At 36.4% G+C, this 15658-nt stretch overlaps 1 protein-coding gene across 4 annotated transcripts in view; it reads right to left on the bottom strand.

Annotated features, from left to right (window-relative positions):
* Positions 1–1064: 1064 nt before the first annotated feature.
* The window catches only part of DNA2 (DNA replication helicase/nuclease 2), a 55443-nt gene continuing 40849 nt past the window's right edge, over positions 1065–15658 (bottom strand). For all 4 annotated transcript variants that reach the window (XM_057308836.1, XM_026504337.4, XM_048218852.2 and 1 more), the window contains 7 exons: positions 8664–8857; positions 8482–8571; positions 8193–8397; positions 5647–5736; positions 4883–5065; positions 2870–3016; positions 1065–2233 (listed from right to left, as the gene is read on the bottom strand). In XM_057308836.1, coding sequence (XP_057164819.1) covers positions 2165–2233; positions 2870–3016; positions 4883–5065; positions 5647–5736; positions 8193–8397; positions 8482–8571; positions 8664–8857 — 978 coding nt within the window. In that variant the 3' untranslated portion in view covers positions 1065–2164. The remainder of the gene's footprint in view (positions 2234–2869; positions 3017–4882; positions 5066–5646; positions 5737–8192; positions 8398–8481; positions 8572–8663; positions 8858–15658) is intronic.

The raw sequence follows: 15658 nt of genomic DNA, 5'->3' as shown, positions 1-15658 counted from the left end.
AATGGGTAAAAAAGGAAGTATTTGTATTCTACGTGCATTTAAAAAAGCAAATAAAATTAAGTATGTATTTATAGAACCACGAGAACAAAGGAAAAGAGCTTTATTTCCTAGATTGCTTTTCCCCCAGTGACTTCATAGGTAACAGGTAGGAAAGAAATTTAATTCAGCAATAAACCAGTTTTATTTAAAGCAAGCAAGCAAATAAATAAACAAATAAATTCTCCCTCTGAGGTAGATATTCTTAAGTTCCAAAATATACATTTGCTGGATACTCCAGTCCCCTTATGTTGAACAGAAGTGGAATTAAATGTCTATGTTTAAACCAAATTAACAGGGTTTAAGTGGAATATTAATCTATTCTGAGCCCTGGATTTACTAAAGCTAACAATCTGGGTTTTTAAACTTACTAGTATCATCATGTAACAAAAATACTATTTTTTAAAAGCTCATCACATACTGAAGTATAGCAGTGAAATTAAATGATATCTAGAATTTGCTTTAAAACATCTCAGCAAAGGAAAAAAGAAAAGGACGTTGAAAACAACTGTAGCAAAATCTTCTACCTATTGAATATGGGTACACTTTTGTGTATTTTTTATATGTGATACACCCTAATATTTTCTACTCTATTCCATTGAAAACAAAGCTTGTTGCAACCTATTAAAATTGCTTTCGTGTGCCAGTAACAGGTTGGGAAACATAGTTTGTAACCCATGGTCTCTAATACTTCTCTGTATATTTCTTGTAATTATTTCTGCTGTTCCCTGTATATGTCCTTTCCTTTTCCCATCTGTTGTACCGTCTATCTAGATTTGTCTATTCCTCCACTACAATTTATGAAATTCTACCCAGTCTTCACCAGACTTTAATATGCTACCTTCAAGCCTTTTCTGATTTTTTTCCCTGACAAAAGAATGATTTTTATTTTTATGCTATTATAACAGTACTTATATGCAGCTTTAGAACATTATCAACATTTGACTTTTTAACTACTTGAAAAAAATGCTGGACAACTCTGAACTTAATTATTATTCAAGATTAATAACTGACACAGTAAGGCCTAATAGTAGAAAACTATTTATTTAATAAAAAAACTGCAAGTAATTTTTAAAACACATGTGAGGTAGAAACAACAATTTTAACATATTTTGCATTCATGCAAAAAAAGAAAAAACAACTTTGAGAGAAAGAAATATCTGCCCCCTCAACCAAAGATAGATACACTGAGGTTAAAATTGGTCACCATATGCTTAACTAAGCACTGAGAGGTAATTCTGATTCACAAAAATATCTTTACTCAAAAAAACTGAGAAAACTGAGTAGTGTCTCAAAACAAAGGGGGCATATGAACAATAGGTGAAAATAGGGATATACCTTTTTAATTTGTCATCGATTCAGCAAACAAAACTCAAAAAAAAATTTTCTTTTATATCAAAACCTGCAGAATACTGAATACTAAAAATAACAAGTGAGAAATGGGAATCAGAAATTAATTGGAAATAATCAACTTATAAGTAATAATTTAAAATCCTAGGTTTAAAGTGAAAATGTACCTTATACCAAAAAGCAACAGTCAGGAGAAAAACCCAGCAAAATGGCCTTTCAATCACAGACCTCAAAACACAGAAAAGAATCACACCTGTGTTCTCATCATCACAAGATTGTGCTCAAGTGATAAAAACGAATTGATTTTCTTTACCTAATCTCTTAAATAAACAAAATATGATAAAAACCTACAAAATCAAATCAGTATTGAAATTTTAGACTTAAAGTTTCTCAGATCCAAAAGTTAATCTATCATTAAAGCTGGTAAAAATTTATCAAACTCTTTCTAGGTCACACAAAAACACATTCATTCATACTACATACAAAACATAGACTTTTCAGTTTTGGGTACACCTATACTGAAAAAATTAATAGTGTGTTAAATTTTACACAGTGATAGAACTTTGTTTAACAAGATTATAACGAAAAAATAAATAAATAAAACAAAAAACTGGAACTCTCAATAAAGTACATTTACACCATTTCATACCCTTGGGATAAAAGTGATCTTCTCAGTCTAACCAGGCACTGCTTTCACAGCATATCCAAATTGCAAACAACAGGGAATATTTAGAGGAGATCCCATATACCAGTTTGAGAAATCAAGGAAATCAGTGCTTTATCTTCTTTGAAAATCACCCAATACATGACAAAGACTTTCATGTTCCTCTGATGGAAGATCCATGATGTAAAATAAATTAAGGAAGATATACTTTACAAAAAATGGAATTGCACAAAAACGTTTATGACATTATTTAACATTTTGTAATTTGGTTCACAGGACTGCTGAAAAAAATTTTTATGGTATTCTAGGGATAATAATGTACTTAAACAATAAGGTTTATGTATCTTAGCCAAAGACCTTCATATAATTTTTTAAAGATGATTTATTTTAATCATAATCTACAATTGACAAGGAATAATTCTCTATTTTTTAAGTCTCTTAATTTTTTTAAAATTTTCATGCTTTCTCCTAGATTAAAAAAAGGGGGGGGTTATAAATTAGGGTGAGAAGAACCAGAAGGGGTAACCACTTTCCCTAGATACATTCTAGGAAACATGTACCCTGCTCGTAGGGCAGCAAATCAAGTCCCTTTTCTTCTCCTTTCTCACTTCACAAAATATCCTTCTCCATCACCTTTATTATTTCACTTTTTGCTTAAAATTACTTCCAGTGAATTGTTTTCTCTTTTTCCTTTGTAGGATCAGGTCTCTGAAATGTGCCCATGGAGAACACAAAACATTAAGTTTTAATTTAGATAAGTGCATAAATCAAGTACTCACAATAGCACAGATGTGACCATATGCAAAACAAAAAGGATATCAATTTTTCCGACTTTAGATGATGAAGTAACTTTCCCAAAGGAGGATAGCGGTTCAGTGAGGGCACACATCCCAGGAGAATCAGTTTATGTTTGGCTCTGGTTATAGCAACATTAAGACGTCGCCAATCTTTCAGGAGTTCACCAAGCTGAAATAATTTTTAATTATTTGAGTTTTCTTACACATTTAAGTTTGTTCTGGCAAAGAACACAGTTCGTTGTGAACTATTTCCCTACTTTAAGCATATATTCCAAAAAAGATTCATTGACACATTTAAAATTCTATGGACAGTTGGAAAAACTTGCCCACAATGCCAGATTCCAAATATTTTATCTTGAGTGCAATTTCCAAGCCATAATTTAAGGAAATGGAGCTATCTCCACTCATTGTAGGATTATTGGTAACAGTAATAAAAACTTGTAATAGCCCTAGACTCAGGGGAGTGGTTAAATATACCATGACACGTATGTATAATAGAAAACTATGCAACTGTAAGAATACAGTGAAGTCTCTTTCTGTGTATTGGTATGGAAAGATCTCCAAGCTATTTTATTAAGTGAAAAAAGCAGAGTCCATTAGAGTATATATATTACCTTTTGTGTTAAAAAAAAAGGGGGGGAAATATGAATACTGATTCATATCTGTTTGTATATGCCTAAAGGAAAGGAATTACACTTACCCCCCAAAAAACACAAATTGTATACAACTCAAAACCAAAATAACGCAAATAATCCAAATTAAACAATGGGCAGAAGACATGAACAGACATTTCTCCAAAGAAGACATACATGAGAAAATCATTCATCATCAAGGAAATGCAAATCAAAGCCATAATGAGCTATCACCCCACACCTGTCAGAATGGCTAAAATCAAAAACACAAGAAACAAAGATGTGGAAAAAAAGGACCCCTCATGCATTGTTGGGGGCAATGCAAACTGGTGCAGCCACGGTGGGAAACAGTATGGAGGCTCCTCAAAAAATTAAAAATAGGGGGCGCCTGGGTGGCACAGCGGTTAAGCGTCTGCCTTCGGCTCAGGACGTGATCCCGGCGTTACGGGATCGAGCCCCACATCAGGCTCCTCCGCTAGGAGCCTGCTTCTTCCTCTCCCACTCCCCCTGCTTGTGTTCCCTCTCTCGCTGGCTGTCTCTATCTCTGTTGAATAAATAAATAAATTCTTTAAAAAAAAAAAATTAAAAATAGAATTACCATATGATTCAGTAATTCCACTACGGGGTATTTACCCAAAGAATACAAAAACATTAATTCAAAAGGATGTACGCACCCCTATGTTTATTGCAGCATTATTTACAATAGCCATATTATAGAAGTAGTCCAAGTATCCCGTGATGGAGGAATAAACAAAATATGCCCTATACATGCAATGGAATATTATCCAGCCTTAAAAAGAAACAAAATTCTGATACATATTACAACATGGATGGCCCTCAAGGACACCACGCTGTATGAAATAAGCCAGTTACAAAAGGACAAATACTGGGGCGCCTGGGTGGCTCAGTCGGTTAAGTGTCTGCCTTCGGCCCAGGTTATGATCCCGGGGTCCTGGGATCAGTGGGGAGTCTGCTTCTCCCTCTCCCTCTGCCCCTCCCCATTGCTTGTGATCGAGCACACTCTCCCTCTCTCTGTCTCAAATAAATAAAATCTTAAAACAAACAAAAAAACCAAAAGGACAAATACTGTATAATTCCACTTATATGAGATGACTATGGTAGTCAAATTCAGAGACAGGGAGCAGAATGGTGATTGCCAGGGACTGGAGGGAGAGGGAACTAGAGGGTTGTTATTCGTGGGTATAGACCTTCACTTTTGCAAAATGAAAAAGTACCAGAGATCTGCTGCACAACTCTGTGCGTATACTTAACACCACAGAACTGTATACTTAAAAACAGTATGACCTTAAATTTTATATTACATGGGGTCTTTACCACAACCTAAAAAAAAGAAAAGAAAAAAAATGTCCCAAACAAATCAGCAGAAAATACAATGAACTCACAGGTCCATCCTTATTACTTCTAACAAAAGATACCAGAATGATACTTTTGTCTCTTCCTTGGTATTTGTCTACAGTGTTAACTTCGACCATCCTGAGAGAAGAATGGAACAATAAATCATTGATGATCTTTAACTGCTGTCTGTAGGGTGCAATGATACCAATATCAGAGGGTTTACATCCAGCCTAAACAGAAAAGAAACACAATGAAATAATGAAAATCCTGATTTTTGTTATTTAAACTTTACTAAATTTATTAAATTACATGTTTACATAATGTACCCGATTGTTTATAACAGATCATCTTGTTGCATAAATACAATTTATTTGCTCTAAGTCTGTATCCATGTCTCTGTTAATTTAATAATTTCCTCAAACAATGCTCTCTTGATTTCTATAGATTGATGACAATATAATGGTTTGCATGCCACTAGAACAGTGCTGCCACGGGGTGGGGGGGGAAGCACAAAGAAATATATTACACTTTCTGCTGTCCCTTACACTGAAGTTTCCAATCCCCAATCACACTGACTCAACCCCATATTGACACAATCGGAATTATCTGATGTTACAAAAAATTACCCTAAATGGAAACCCAAAATGCCATTATAAAAAATTACATCTTAGATGATTTTCCCAAAATAGGGCTTTAGTCCTCTCATCTTAATGAACAAGGATTAATGCTAGGTCTAAGTTCTTTGCATTCTAACATCATATTACACTTCATCTTAATATTTGTTAGCCCTCAAAATTAAATTCTAAATTACCTTAATAAAAACAGAGGTCAGGAAAACTATTAGCTTGGCTTCTGTTATATTGCTCACGCCACCCTTTTCAACTTGTTCTGGTGCTGGAACCTAAATAGAAAAAAGAATTAAGAATATGGTCAGTACACAGGTAGCCGTGGAGAAAACGCTACCAGCTGTGGAGACAAATGAAAAATATCTTCATTTTAAAAGTCGAAGGTACAAGAAAAAGGAAGGAAGGAAGGAAGGCTGAAGGTAAAAGAATCAACAAAAATTAATGACAGTAGCCACCTTCAGAAAGCCACCCAGAAGCAGCCCATCTTAAACATCCTTCAGTTCAGATTAAAATCTTTCTAAGAGGGAGCCTGGGTGGCTCAGTTGGTTAAGCGACTGCCTTCGGCTCAGGTCATAATCCCAGAGTCCAGGGATTGAGCCCCAAATCAGGCTCCCAGCTCAGCGGGGAGCCTGCTTCTCCCTCTCCTTCTGACGTTCCCCCTGCCATTGCTCTCCAGCTCTCTCCCTGTCATATAAGTAAATAAAATCTTAAAAAACAAATAAAATAAAATCTTTCTAAGAGCCAACCACACATTGGGCTTCATATACTTCACTTTGTTATCACTAGCTTACAAGTTCAAAGGCCAGAAAAGATAAGTAACTTGCCCAACGCCTCACAGTAAATCACAGCACTAGGATTCAAACTTGGATCTGGCTCTAATATCTGTGTTCTTTCCATTTTCTTGTTGCCTTTCATACAAATAATGGAGCAAATAAAGTTCCCCAGGTTCTACCATACCCTGAAGTAATCCTGATTATTTTTATTTATTTATTTTTTAACTTTCTAAAGTAGGCTCCATGCCCAACATGGGGCCTGAACTCACAACCCTGAGATCAAGAGTTGCACACTCTACTGACTGGGCCAGCCAAGACCCCAATTTTGATTATTTTTAATACCTTTTATTTGGGGGCACTTGGGTGGCTCAGTCAGCTAAGCATCTGCCTTTGGCTCAGGTCATGATGTCAGGATCCTGGGATTGAGATCTCAGGGTCCTGGGATTGAGCCCAGCATCATTCCCCAATTAGCGGGCAGTCTGCTTCTCCCTCTCCTTCTGCTCCTCTGCCTACTTGTGCTCTCTCTTTCAAATAAATAAATAAAAACTATTTTTCAAAATTTATTTGAGAGAGAATGAGACAGCATGAGAGAGAGAGAGCACAAGTGGGGGGGGGGGGGTAGAGGGAGAAGCAGGCTCCCTGCCGAGCAGGGAGCCTGATGTGGAACTTGATCCCAGGAATATGATATGAGCCAAAGGCAGACGCTTAACCTACTGAGCTACCCAGGCATCCAAATAAATAAAATCGTAAAAAAAAAAAAATTTTTTTTTATTTGGAATCCTGATGCTAAGAAAGAAGAAATCTAAGTAGCAAAAACAAAGAATCTGAGTGGTCATTGATGAGGTAAATAATTGCAAATTATAACTATTAAATTGGAATTGAGGTTTCTAAATGCAGTCATTTTGTGAGGTCAGTTTACTGAAAAAATTTCACAGAGCCCACCTGCCCCTACTTGTTAATCCTTGAACCTGAAATACTAAGGGCAATATCCAAGAGAATGAAAATTCCATCATGGCACACACAGTGGGCCCTATTTTATTTATTTTTAAAGTAAACTCTGTGCCCAACATGGGTCTTGAATTCACGACCCTGAGATCAAGAGTCACATGCTCTACCGACTAAGCCAGCCAGGTGCCCCTGCGAGTGGGGCCCTATTTTTAATAACCACCCATCATAATAAAAAAAGACATAATTATTTTATAGTAATATGCATACATATAATTTTTTTTAAGATTTTATTTATTCACCAGAGAGAGAGAGAGAGTGCACGCAGGGAGCCCAATGTGAGACTCAATCCCAGGACTCTGGGATCATGACCTGAGCTGACAGCAGACACTTAACCAACTGAGCCACCCAGGTGTCCCTGGTCACTATTTTTTATCTGAAGTCATGTAAAGACTTCCAAATCAATGCTGAGAAGCACTACATAAAAACAAATTGTAGAAATAACATGGTCAAAACCTTGTTCTTAGTTTCTAGAAATAAGAATCAAGTCATTTAAAGTCCTTGTGAAGAGTTTTGTTTAATCATAAGTTTGTAAAGAGATCTTTATGTGCATATGTGGAGGTAGGAGGTAATAAATATCTGTACTGTCAAGCTCAATTTTGCTGTGAACCTAAAACTGCCCTAGAAGATAAAGTCTCCATCTGTAAACCCAGGCTTTGATAATATCGATGCCAATTTCTTTTCTAAGAAATGTAATTATGCACTTGAGTTCACTTTCTAGCTTTCCTACTTCAAAAGTCAGTTTTGACATCTATTAATCCCCAGAATAAACCTCCTTCCAAAGATACTGGCTCTACAGAAAGAAAAGATTCTTTTGCGTTGAAGTATAAGAAATACACTAGTTTTAATTGAGCTCTATTAAATCATTCGCTATTAAAAACTGAAGAATTTAAATAATAGGACAAAAGGAGAAAAAAAACGAAGAAAATATTCAGGGTTTTTTTTTTTCTTACCTTGTCTGTATTAAGAAAACAAACAGGATTGTTTGGCTCAAATACTCCAATCATCCAAGGGTTTTCAGAATAATCAGCATAAAATTCCAGTTCCAGCTTTACATCTTTAAAGTTAGGTAGGTTGATCACTGCGTTGGCCACTTTGTCTGATCCACACTCCAGCTTTCCTTCATATGTCAGTTTATTACTTAAGGACATAATTTTACTAAGGCAATTACAAAAATAATTTTAGTTTTGGTAGATGAAAATAAACATGAAAATCACTCACAGCTGACTCGCTTACAAATACCTGTTCATTCTGTACTGCACAGTTAACTGTACAACAGCATTCTCATTCTGCTCCAGTCTCTTGAATAGGCTTTCACTCATGCCAAGAGCTCTGTCGACAAATCAAATTCAGGCTTATCAGTGCCCTGAAACTGCCCCATAAGAAGAATCTAATTTAAAATCAAAACTTCAGTGTCTGCTTACCTTGCTTCACGATTTAGCACCAGGGGAGGAAGCTGCTGATGATCCCCCACCAACACAAATCTCCGAGAAAAAAAAAGTGGCCCTAGGCAGACTGGTTGGCTAATTTGAGAGGCTTCATCCACAATACAAAAATCAAAAGTTTTACGAGAAAATATTGGATGGTTTATTCCCATACATGTTGTTGCAACTATACGCTAAAAAGGAAGAAAATAGATGGGTTATCTAACACATCACAGAAATGTAACTTGTTTTCCTATATTTTATTTTATTTATTTTTTAAAAGATTTTATTTTTAAGTAATCTCTACACCCAGTGTGGGGTTTGAACTTACAACCCCAAGATCAAGAGTTACATGCTCTACCAACTGAGTGAGCCAGGTGCCCCGCCATTTTTTAAATTTAAGGTTCAAAAAGATTTTTGTCCCAAACAGGAATCCCCCAATATTAATTCTGAAACATTCATAGTATGCAAAAAAATTTAATTTTTTTACTACAAATTGAAAGATCAAGTAAATTTTGTGGACACTCTAACAATGCTCAAATTTGGATATTTCCAAATGGAAATATGAAACACTCAAGAGGTAGTAAGTTAATTATTTTTTTACATTTCTATTTATTTATGTAATCTCTACACCCATTGTTGGGCTCAAACCCATGACCCTGAGATCAGGAATCACATGCTCTTCCGACTGAGCCAGCCAGGCACCCCAAAAATTTTTTAAATTTTTTTAAATTTTATTTTTTAAGATTTTTTTTTTATTTACTTGAGAGAGAGCAAGAGAGAAAGTACAGAGGGAGAGGGGGTAGCCCAATGCAGGGCTCGATCCTAGGACCCTGGGATCATGACCTGAGCCAAAGGCAGCCGCTTAACCAACTGAGCCACCCAGGCACCCCCAATAATTTTTTTTTAAATGTCAATCAGGACTTTACTTCTGGTAAACTGGAGTACGTTTCCTCACTCCTCCCACAAAGTACAACTAAAAACTCTAAACATTATATATAAAACAAACATAAGAACTCTGAAAGGTGGAGAAAAGGTAGACCACCTAGGGACCTTGAGACCTGAGGAACAGTAGAGTTTTTCCCTGGGTTTTCCTTGGCCCTCATATATCCCAACTTTGGAGCTGAAGAATTTAACAACGCAGGAATGCTGATGAGCACAGACCAAAAAGTAACAGAAAGTCACAAAAAAGTAACAGAAAAGTAACACAAAAGAGAAAGCCTAGTAGACAAAAAACTTGTATATAATAGCCACTCTACCCTAACCAAAGACCACAGAAAACACTAGTCTTTCGCCCCACTGATGCCAGCAAAGGAACTCCAATATCCTACCGGGGCAGTAACAGAGAAGGCCAAATAGGGAGCCAGGACTTTAATCCCTGCTGAATGATAATAAAAGACCCCACCCCACAATGTCAGTGGAGACCATGTGGGGAACCTAGACTTCCATCCCTATCCAGCAGTGATGAGGAGCCCCTACCCTTCATGTTAAGAGGCCAAAGGGGAACCTGCACTTCAAATCCCACGTGGCAGTAATGAGGTGGTGTACCCTCTTGCCCTATCAGAGTAGTGTCAGAGGAAGCCAGCTAAAACTGAAGTCTTAAATAACATAATGCAAAATGTTCAGGTTTCATCATAAAATATACATAACCAGGGGCACCTGGGTGGCTCAGTTGGTTAAGCATCTACCTTCAGCTCAGGTCATGATCCCAGGGTCCTGGGATTGAGCCCTGCTTTGGGCTCCATGCTTAGCGGGGAGCCTGCTTCTCCCTTTCCCTCTCCCCCTGCTTGTGCTCTCCTCTCTCTGTCAAATAAATAAATAAATAAAATCTTTAAAAAAAATACATTAAAAAAAAAAAAACAACCCACATAACTGGGAAAATTTCAAACTGAATGAAAAAAAAAGACACTCAGTAAATGCCAACACCAAGGATGTCAGAGATGTTAGAATTGTATGATGAAAATTTTATTTTTTTAAGTTTATTTTTTTAGTAATCTCTACACCCAGTGTGGCACTCGAACTCATGACCCCAAGATCAAGAGTGTATGACAAAGACTTTAAAGCAGCCATGATAAAAATGTTTCATTGAGCAACTATGAATATACTTGAATCAAATAAAAAATAGAAAGTCTCAACAAAGAAATAGAGCATAAAAGAAAAAGTAAATGGAAATTTTACATACTCAACAGCAGCAGACAGGGCAAAGATACAGTGAACTGAGACACAGAAAAAAAATCATTCAGGCTGAATAACAGCATGAAAATAGCCTAAAGAAAAATAAAAATGAACAGAGCCTGACAGATCTGTGGAATAATCAAAAGATCAAACATTTCTGTCTTCAAAGTCCTAGAAGAAGAAAAAAAGAGGGATGAACTGAAACAGTACTAGAAGCAATCATGGCTGAAAACGTCCTAAGTTTGGCAAGAGATATTAAATCTATAGATACAATAAGCTGAGAAAACTTCAAACACGATAAATAGAAAAAAAAAAAAAACCACTCTGAGACACACAATAATTAAAATTCTAAAAACTAAGAGAAAAACGTCTGAGGGGTGCCTGGGTGGCTCAGTTGGTTAAGCATCTGCCTTTGGCTCAGGTCACGATCTCAGGGTCTTGGGATGGAGCCCCACGCCAGGCTCTGCACTCAGGGATTCCATCTCCCTCTGCCCCTCCCACTCAAGCACGCTCTCTCTCTCTCAAATAAATAAATAAATCTTAAAAAAAAAAAAAAAAGTCTGGAAAGCAACCCAAGAAAATAATACCTTGCTATAGGGGAAAAACATTCTAATTCAAATGTTAGCACAGTTCTCATTAGAAATCACAGCCTTAAAGAAGTGGCAGAATAGTTTTCCAGTACCAAAAGAATTATTTACCCAGAATCCTAGAATTAACAAAACAATCCATCAGGAATGAAAGGGAAATTGAGCCATTCTCACAATGAAGGAAAACTAAGGGAATTTGTTGCCAGTTGACCTACTACCCTAAAAGAATGGATACAGGAAGATCTTTAAATAGAATGGAAATGATAAAAGAACAGAAATTTGGAACATCAGGAGGGAAGAACATAGTAAGCAAAAATATGGATAAATACAATAGGTTTTTCATTTCCTCCAAATTATATTTGATGGTTAAAGCAAAAATTAAAACACAGTCTGACGTAGTCTATGCAGGAAAAATACTAAGACGATCATAAACAGGAGAAGATAAGGGACGATAAATGGAGGTAAGCTTTCTAACTTCATAAGCACTAGTAAAATGACAAAAATCAGTGGACTATAAGATATACATAGAATGTAATGCACAGAGCAATAGAGCATCCAATAAAGCTATTCAAAGTGATCACACAAAAACACTATAAAGAAATCAAAATGGAATTCTAAAAAATGTCCAAGTAAGCCATAAGGCAGGAAAAAGAAAACAATCAAAAAAGAGAGGGGCGCTTGGCTACCTCAGCTGGTAGAACATGTGACTCTTGATCTCAGGGTTGTGAGTTTGAGGCCCACATTCGGTGTGGAGATTACAAAAACCAACCAACCAAACAACAACAAAAACCATAGAAAACATAAAACAAAAAATAAAATGGCAGACTTAAGCCCTAACATGTATCAATATTTATGCAGAATGTAAACGGTCTATATGTTCCATGTACATTTTAAAAGACAGGGATCAAAACAATTAAAAAACAGATTGGCAGAGTAGATAAAAAACACTAGCCAGCTATATACTTTATATAAGAAAGTCACTTCAAATTTAACGATACAGGCATGTTATTAATGATATAGGCATGTTAAAAATTAAAGGATGGAGGATCACATTGATAGATTTTCTTGCTGAATGATCCTTACCTCGGGGGAATAAATCCCAATTGCTCACAGCATACAAACCTTTCAATACACTGCTAAATTTGATTTGTGAATATACTGTTGAGAATGTTTGCATCAGTCAAATATGCCCAATGTTTTGGGTTTTTTAAAATATTTACTTATTTAAGTAATCTATCCACCCAATGTGGGGTTCAAACTCATGACCCCAAGATCAGGAGTCACATACTCTTTCAACTAAGCCAGCCAGGCGCCATGGGTTTTTTAACACAGGTGCAGAAGCAACTCAATGGAGGAATGAATGGTTTTTCACGGAGTGGTGCTGTAACAATTGGATATCAATAGGCAAAAAAATGTACCTTGACCTAAGTCTCACATATTACACAAAAATAGACTTGAAATGGTCACAGACTTGAATGTAAAACTTAAAAGTATAAAACTTTTAGGAAAAAAACACAGGAGAAACTTTGAGCATCTAAAGGTAGACAGTTTTTAAACTTGACACTGAAAGCAGAATGCATGAAAGCAAAAAATTTATATATTACGCTCTATCAAAATTAAAACCTTTTCTGCTGCAAAGGACCCTATGAGGAAAATGAAAAAAACAAACTATAGAGTGGGAGAAAACATTCAAAAATTATATATCCATTAAAGGACTAACATCTTTATATATATATATATATATATATATAAAGAATATATATATATTATATAAAGAATATATATATATTATATAAAGAATATATAAAGAACTCTCAAAACTCACAATCCAAATGGGCAACAGACAGGAAGAGACATTTCAGTGAAGAGGATACAGAAATAGCAAACAAGCACATGAAGACATCAATAACCATCATAGGGATACGTAAATTAAAATCACAATGAGGTAGCATTATATACCTATCAGAATGTCCAAAACAAAAAACAGTAACTCCACCAAATGCTGACAAGGATCACTCATACATTGCTGGTGGGAATGTAAAATGTTACAGCTGCTTTGGAAAACAGTTTGGTCGATTTTTTTTTTTTTGAAAGATTTTATTTATTTGGGGCGCCTGGGTGGCACAGCGGTTAAGCGTCTGCCTTCGGCTCAGGGCGTGATCCCGGAGTTCTGGGATGGAGCCCCACATCAGGCTCTTCCACTATGAGCCTGCTTCTTCCTCTCCCACTCCCCCTGCTTGTGTTCCCTCTCTCGCTGGCTGTCTCTCTCTCTGTCAAATAAATAAATAAAATCTTTAAAAAAAAAAAAAAGATTTTATTTATTTGACAGAGAGAGAAAGAGAGACCGTGCACGCACAAGCTGGGGGAGTGGCAGGCAGAGCAGAGGGAGAAGCAGGCTGCTTGCTAAGCAAGGAGCCCAATGTGTGACTTGATCCCAGAACCCTGAGATCATGACCTGAGCCAAAGGCAGATACTTAACCAATGAGCCACCCAGGTGTCCCAGTTTGGTAGATTTTTCAAAAAAACTAAACATGTAGGGCACCTGGCTGGCTCAGTCTGTAGAGCATGTGATTCTTGAATTTGCAGGTGTGAGTTCAAGCCCCATGTTAGGCATAGAGATTACTTAAAAAACAAAACAAAACAAAAACTCTAAAAACTAAATATACAACTACCAAATGACCCAGAAATTGCACCTCTGAGGATTTATCTCAGACTAAGTCCACACAAAACCCTGTACATGAATGTCTAAGGCAGCTTTATTCCTAATAGCAAAACTCATCCAGATGTTTTTGAACATGTGAATGGTTAAACAAACTGTGGTACATCCATACAATGGAACACTACTCACCAATATAAATGAACAAACTATTTACACACACAACAACCTAAATCTCCAGGGCATTAGACTCAGTGAAAAACACCAACCCCAAAATGTTACATACTGTATGATCCCATTTATATAACATTATTGAAATGACAAAATTGTAGAAATCAGAGAACAGATAAGTGGTTATCAGGGGTTCAGGAGGGGGTGGGGCAGGAACGAAGTGGGTATAGTTGTAAAAGTACATGAGTGATACTTGTGGTAATGGAGCTGTACCCGGACTGTATCAATGTTAATATCCTGGGCATGACATTTTACTAGTTTTTTAAGATGGTACCAATGGGCAAAGGATATACATGATCTCTCTGTATTATTTCTTACTACTGCATGCAAATCTATAATTACCTCAAATAATAAGTTTAATTTTTAAAAAGTTAATCAGATATACACCTTAGCCACTTCAAAATTTTTCAAGAACTGGTATAGATATTAGACAAAGGAATTGAAGGAACAGCCTATTAAATTTATTTTAATTATTTTAGATGATTTTTTTCAAAGACAAACTATCAGTTAAGACCTCCCAGGGGGTTGCATGGCTGGCTTAGTCAGTAGAGTATATGACACTTGATCTTGGGGTCATGAGTTCAAGTTCCATGTTGGGTGTAGAGATTACTTAAAAATAAAATCTTTTTTTTTCTTTTTTAAAGATTTAATTTATTTGAGAGAGAGAGCACACAAGCAGGTAGAGGGGCAGAGGGAGAGGGAGAAGCAGACTCCCCACTAAACAAGAAGGACCCTGGGATTATGACCTGAGCCAAAGGCAGATGCTTAATCGAGGAAGCCACCCAGATGCCCCCAAAATAAAATCTTTAAAAAATAAAAACTTCCCAGAAAAATACAGACATTAAATAACAAAATAAAAACTAGGCTCCATATCAAAAGTCTCAAAGTCTAGAAAAACCTGTCATTAAACTGCTCATGTACCATTGCTTTGAATTCAAACTGGCTAAAACATCCTGATTATTAGAAATTTTCTAGGTGTGATATTATAATAATACATGTTTGTCTTCCTCTGGGTTCCGGACACAGAGCTCCTAAAACCCTTGGAATTTCCTGAGTGCTCCGGGAGAGAGGAATATCTTTTGTTATTCATATTAAGTCCTTTTCAACCATACCTGCGTTTATGCTAATGAGAGGATGGGGGTTGGTTGCCAGAGGAACCAACCTACAGATTAAAGGGTTAGAACTTTCAGCGCCATCCCTTCCCCCCACCCTTCTACTTAGGGAAGGGGAGAGGGACTAGGGATTGAGCTAATCACCAACCACCAATGATTTAATCAATCGTGCCTAAGTGATGGAATTTCCATAAAAACCCTAATAAAGAAAGGGGTTTGGAGAGCTTCCGGGTT

Source organism: Ursus arctos, unplaced genomic scaffold (assembly GCF_023065955.2).
Source record: "Ursus arctos isolate Adak ecotype North America unplaced genomic scaffold, UrsArc2.0 scaffold_7, whole genome shotgun sequence".
Classification (NCBI taxonomy): Eukaryota; Metazoa; Chordata; class Mammalia; order Carnivora; family Ursidae; genus Ursus; species Ursus arctos.
The sequence above is the reverse complement of the archived record's forward strand: the minus strand, read 5'-3'. Positions and strand labels throughout refer to the sequence as shown.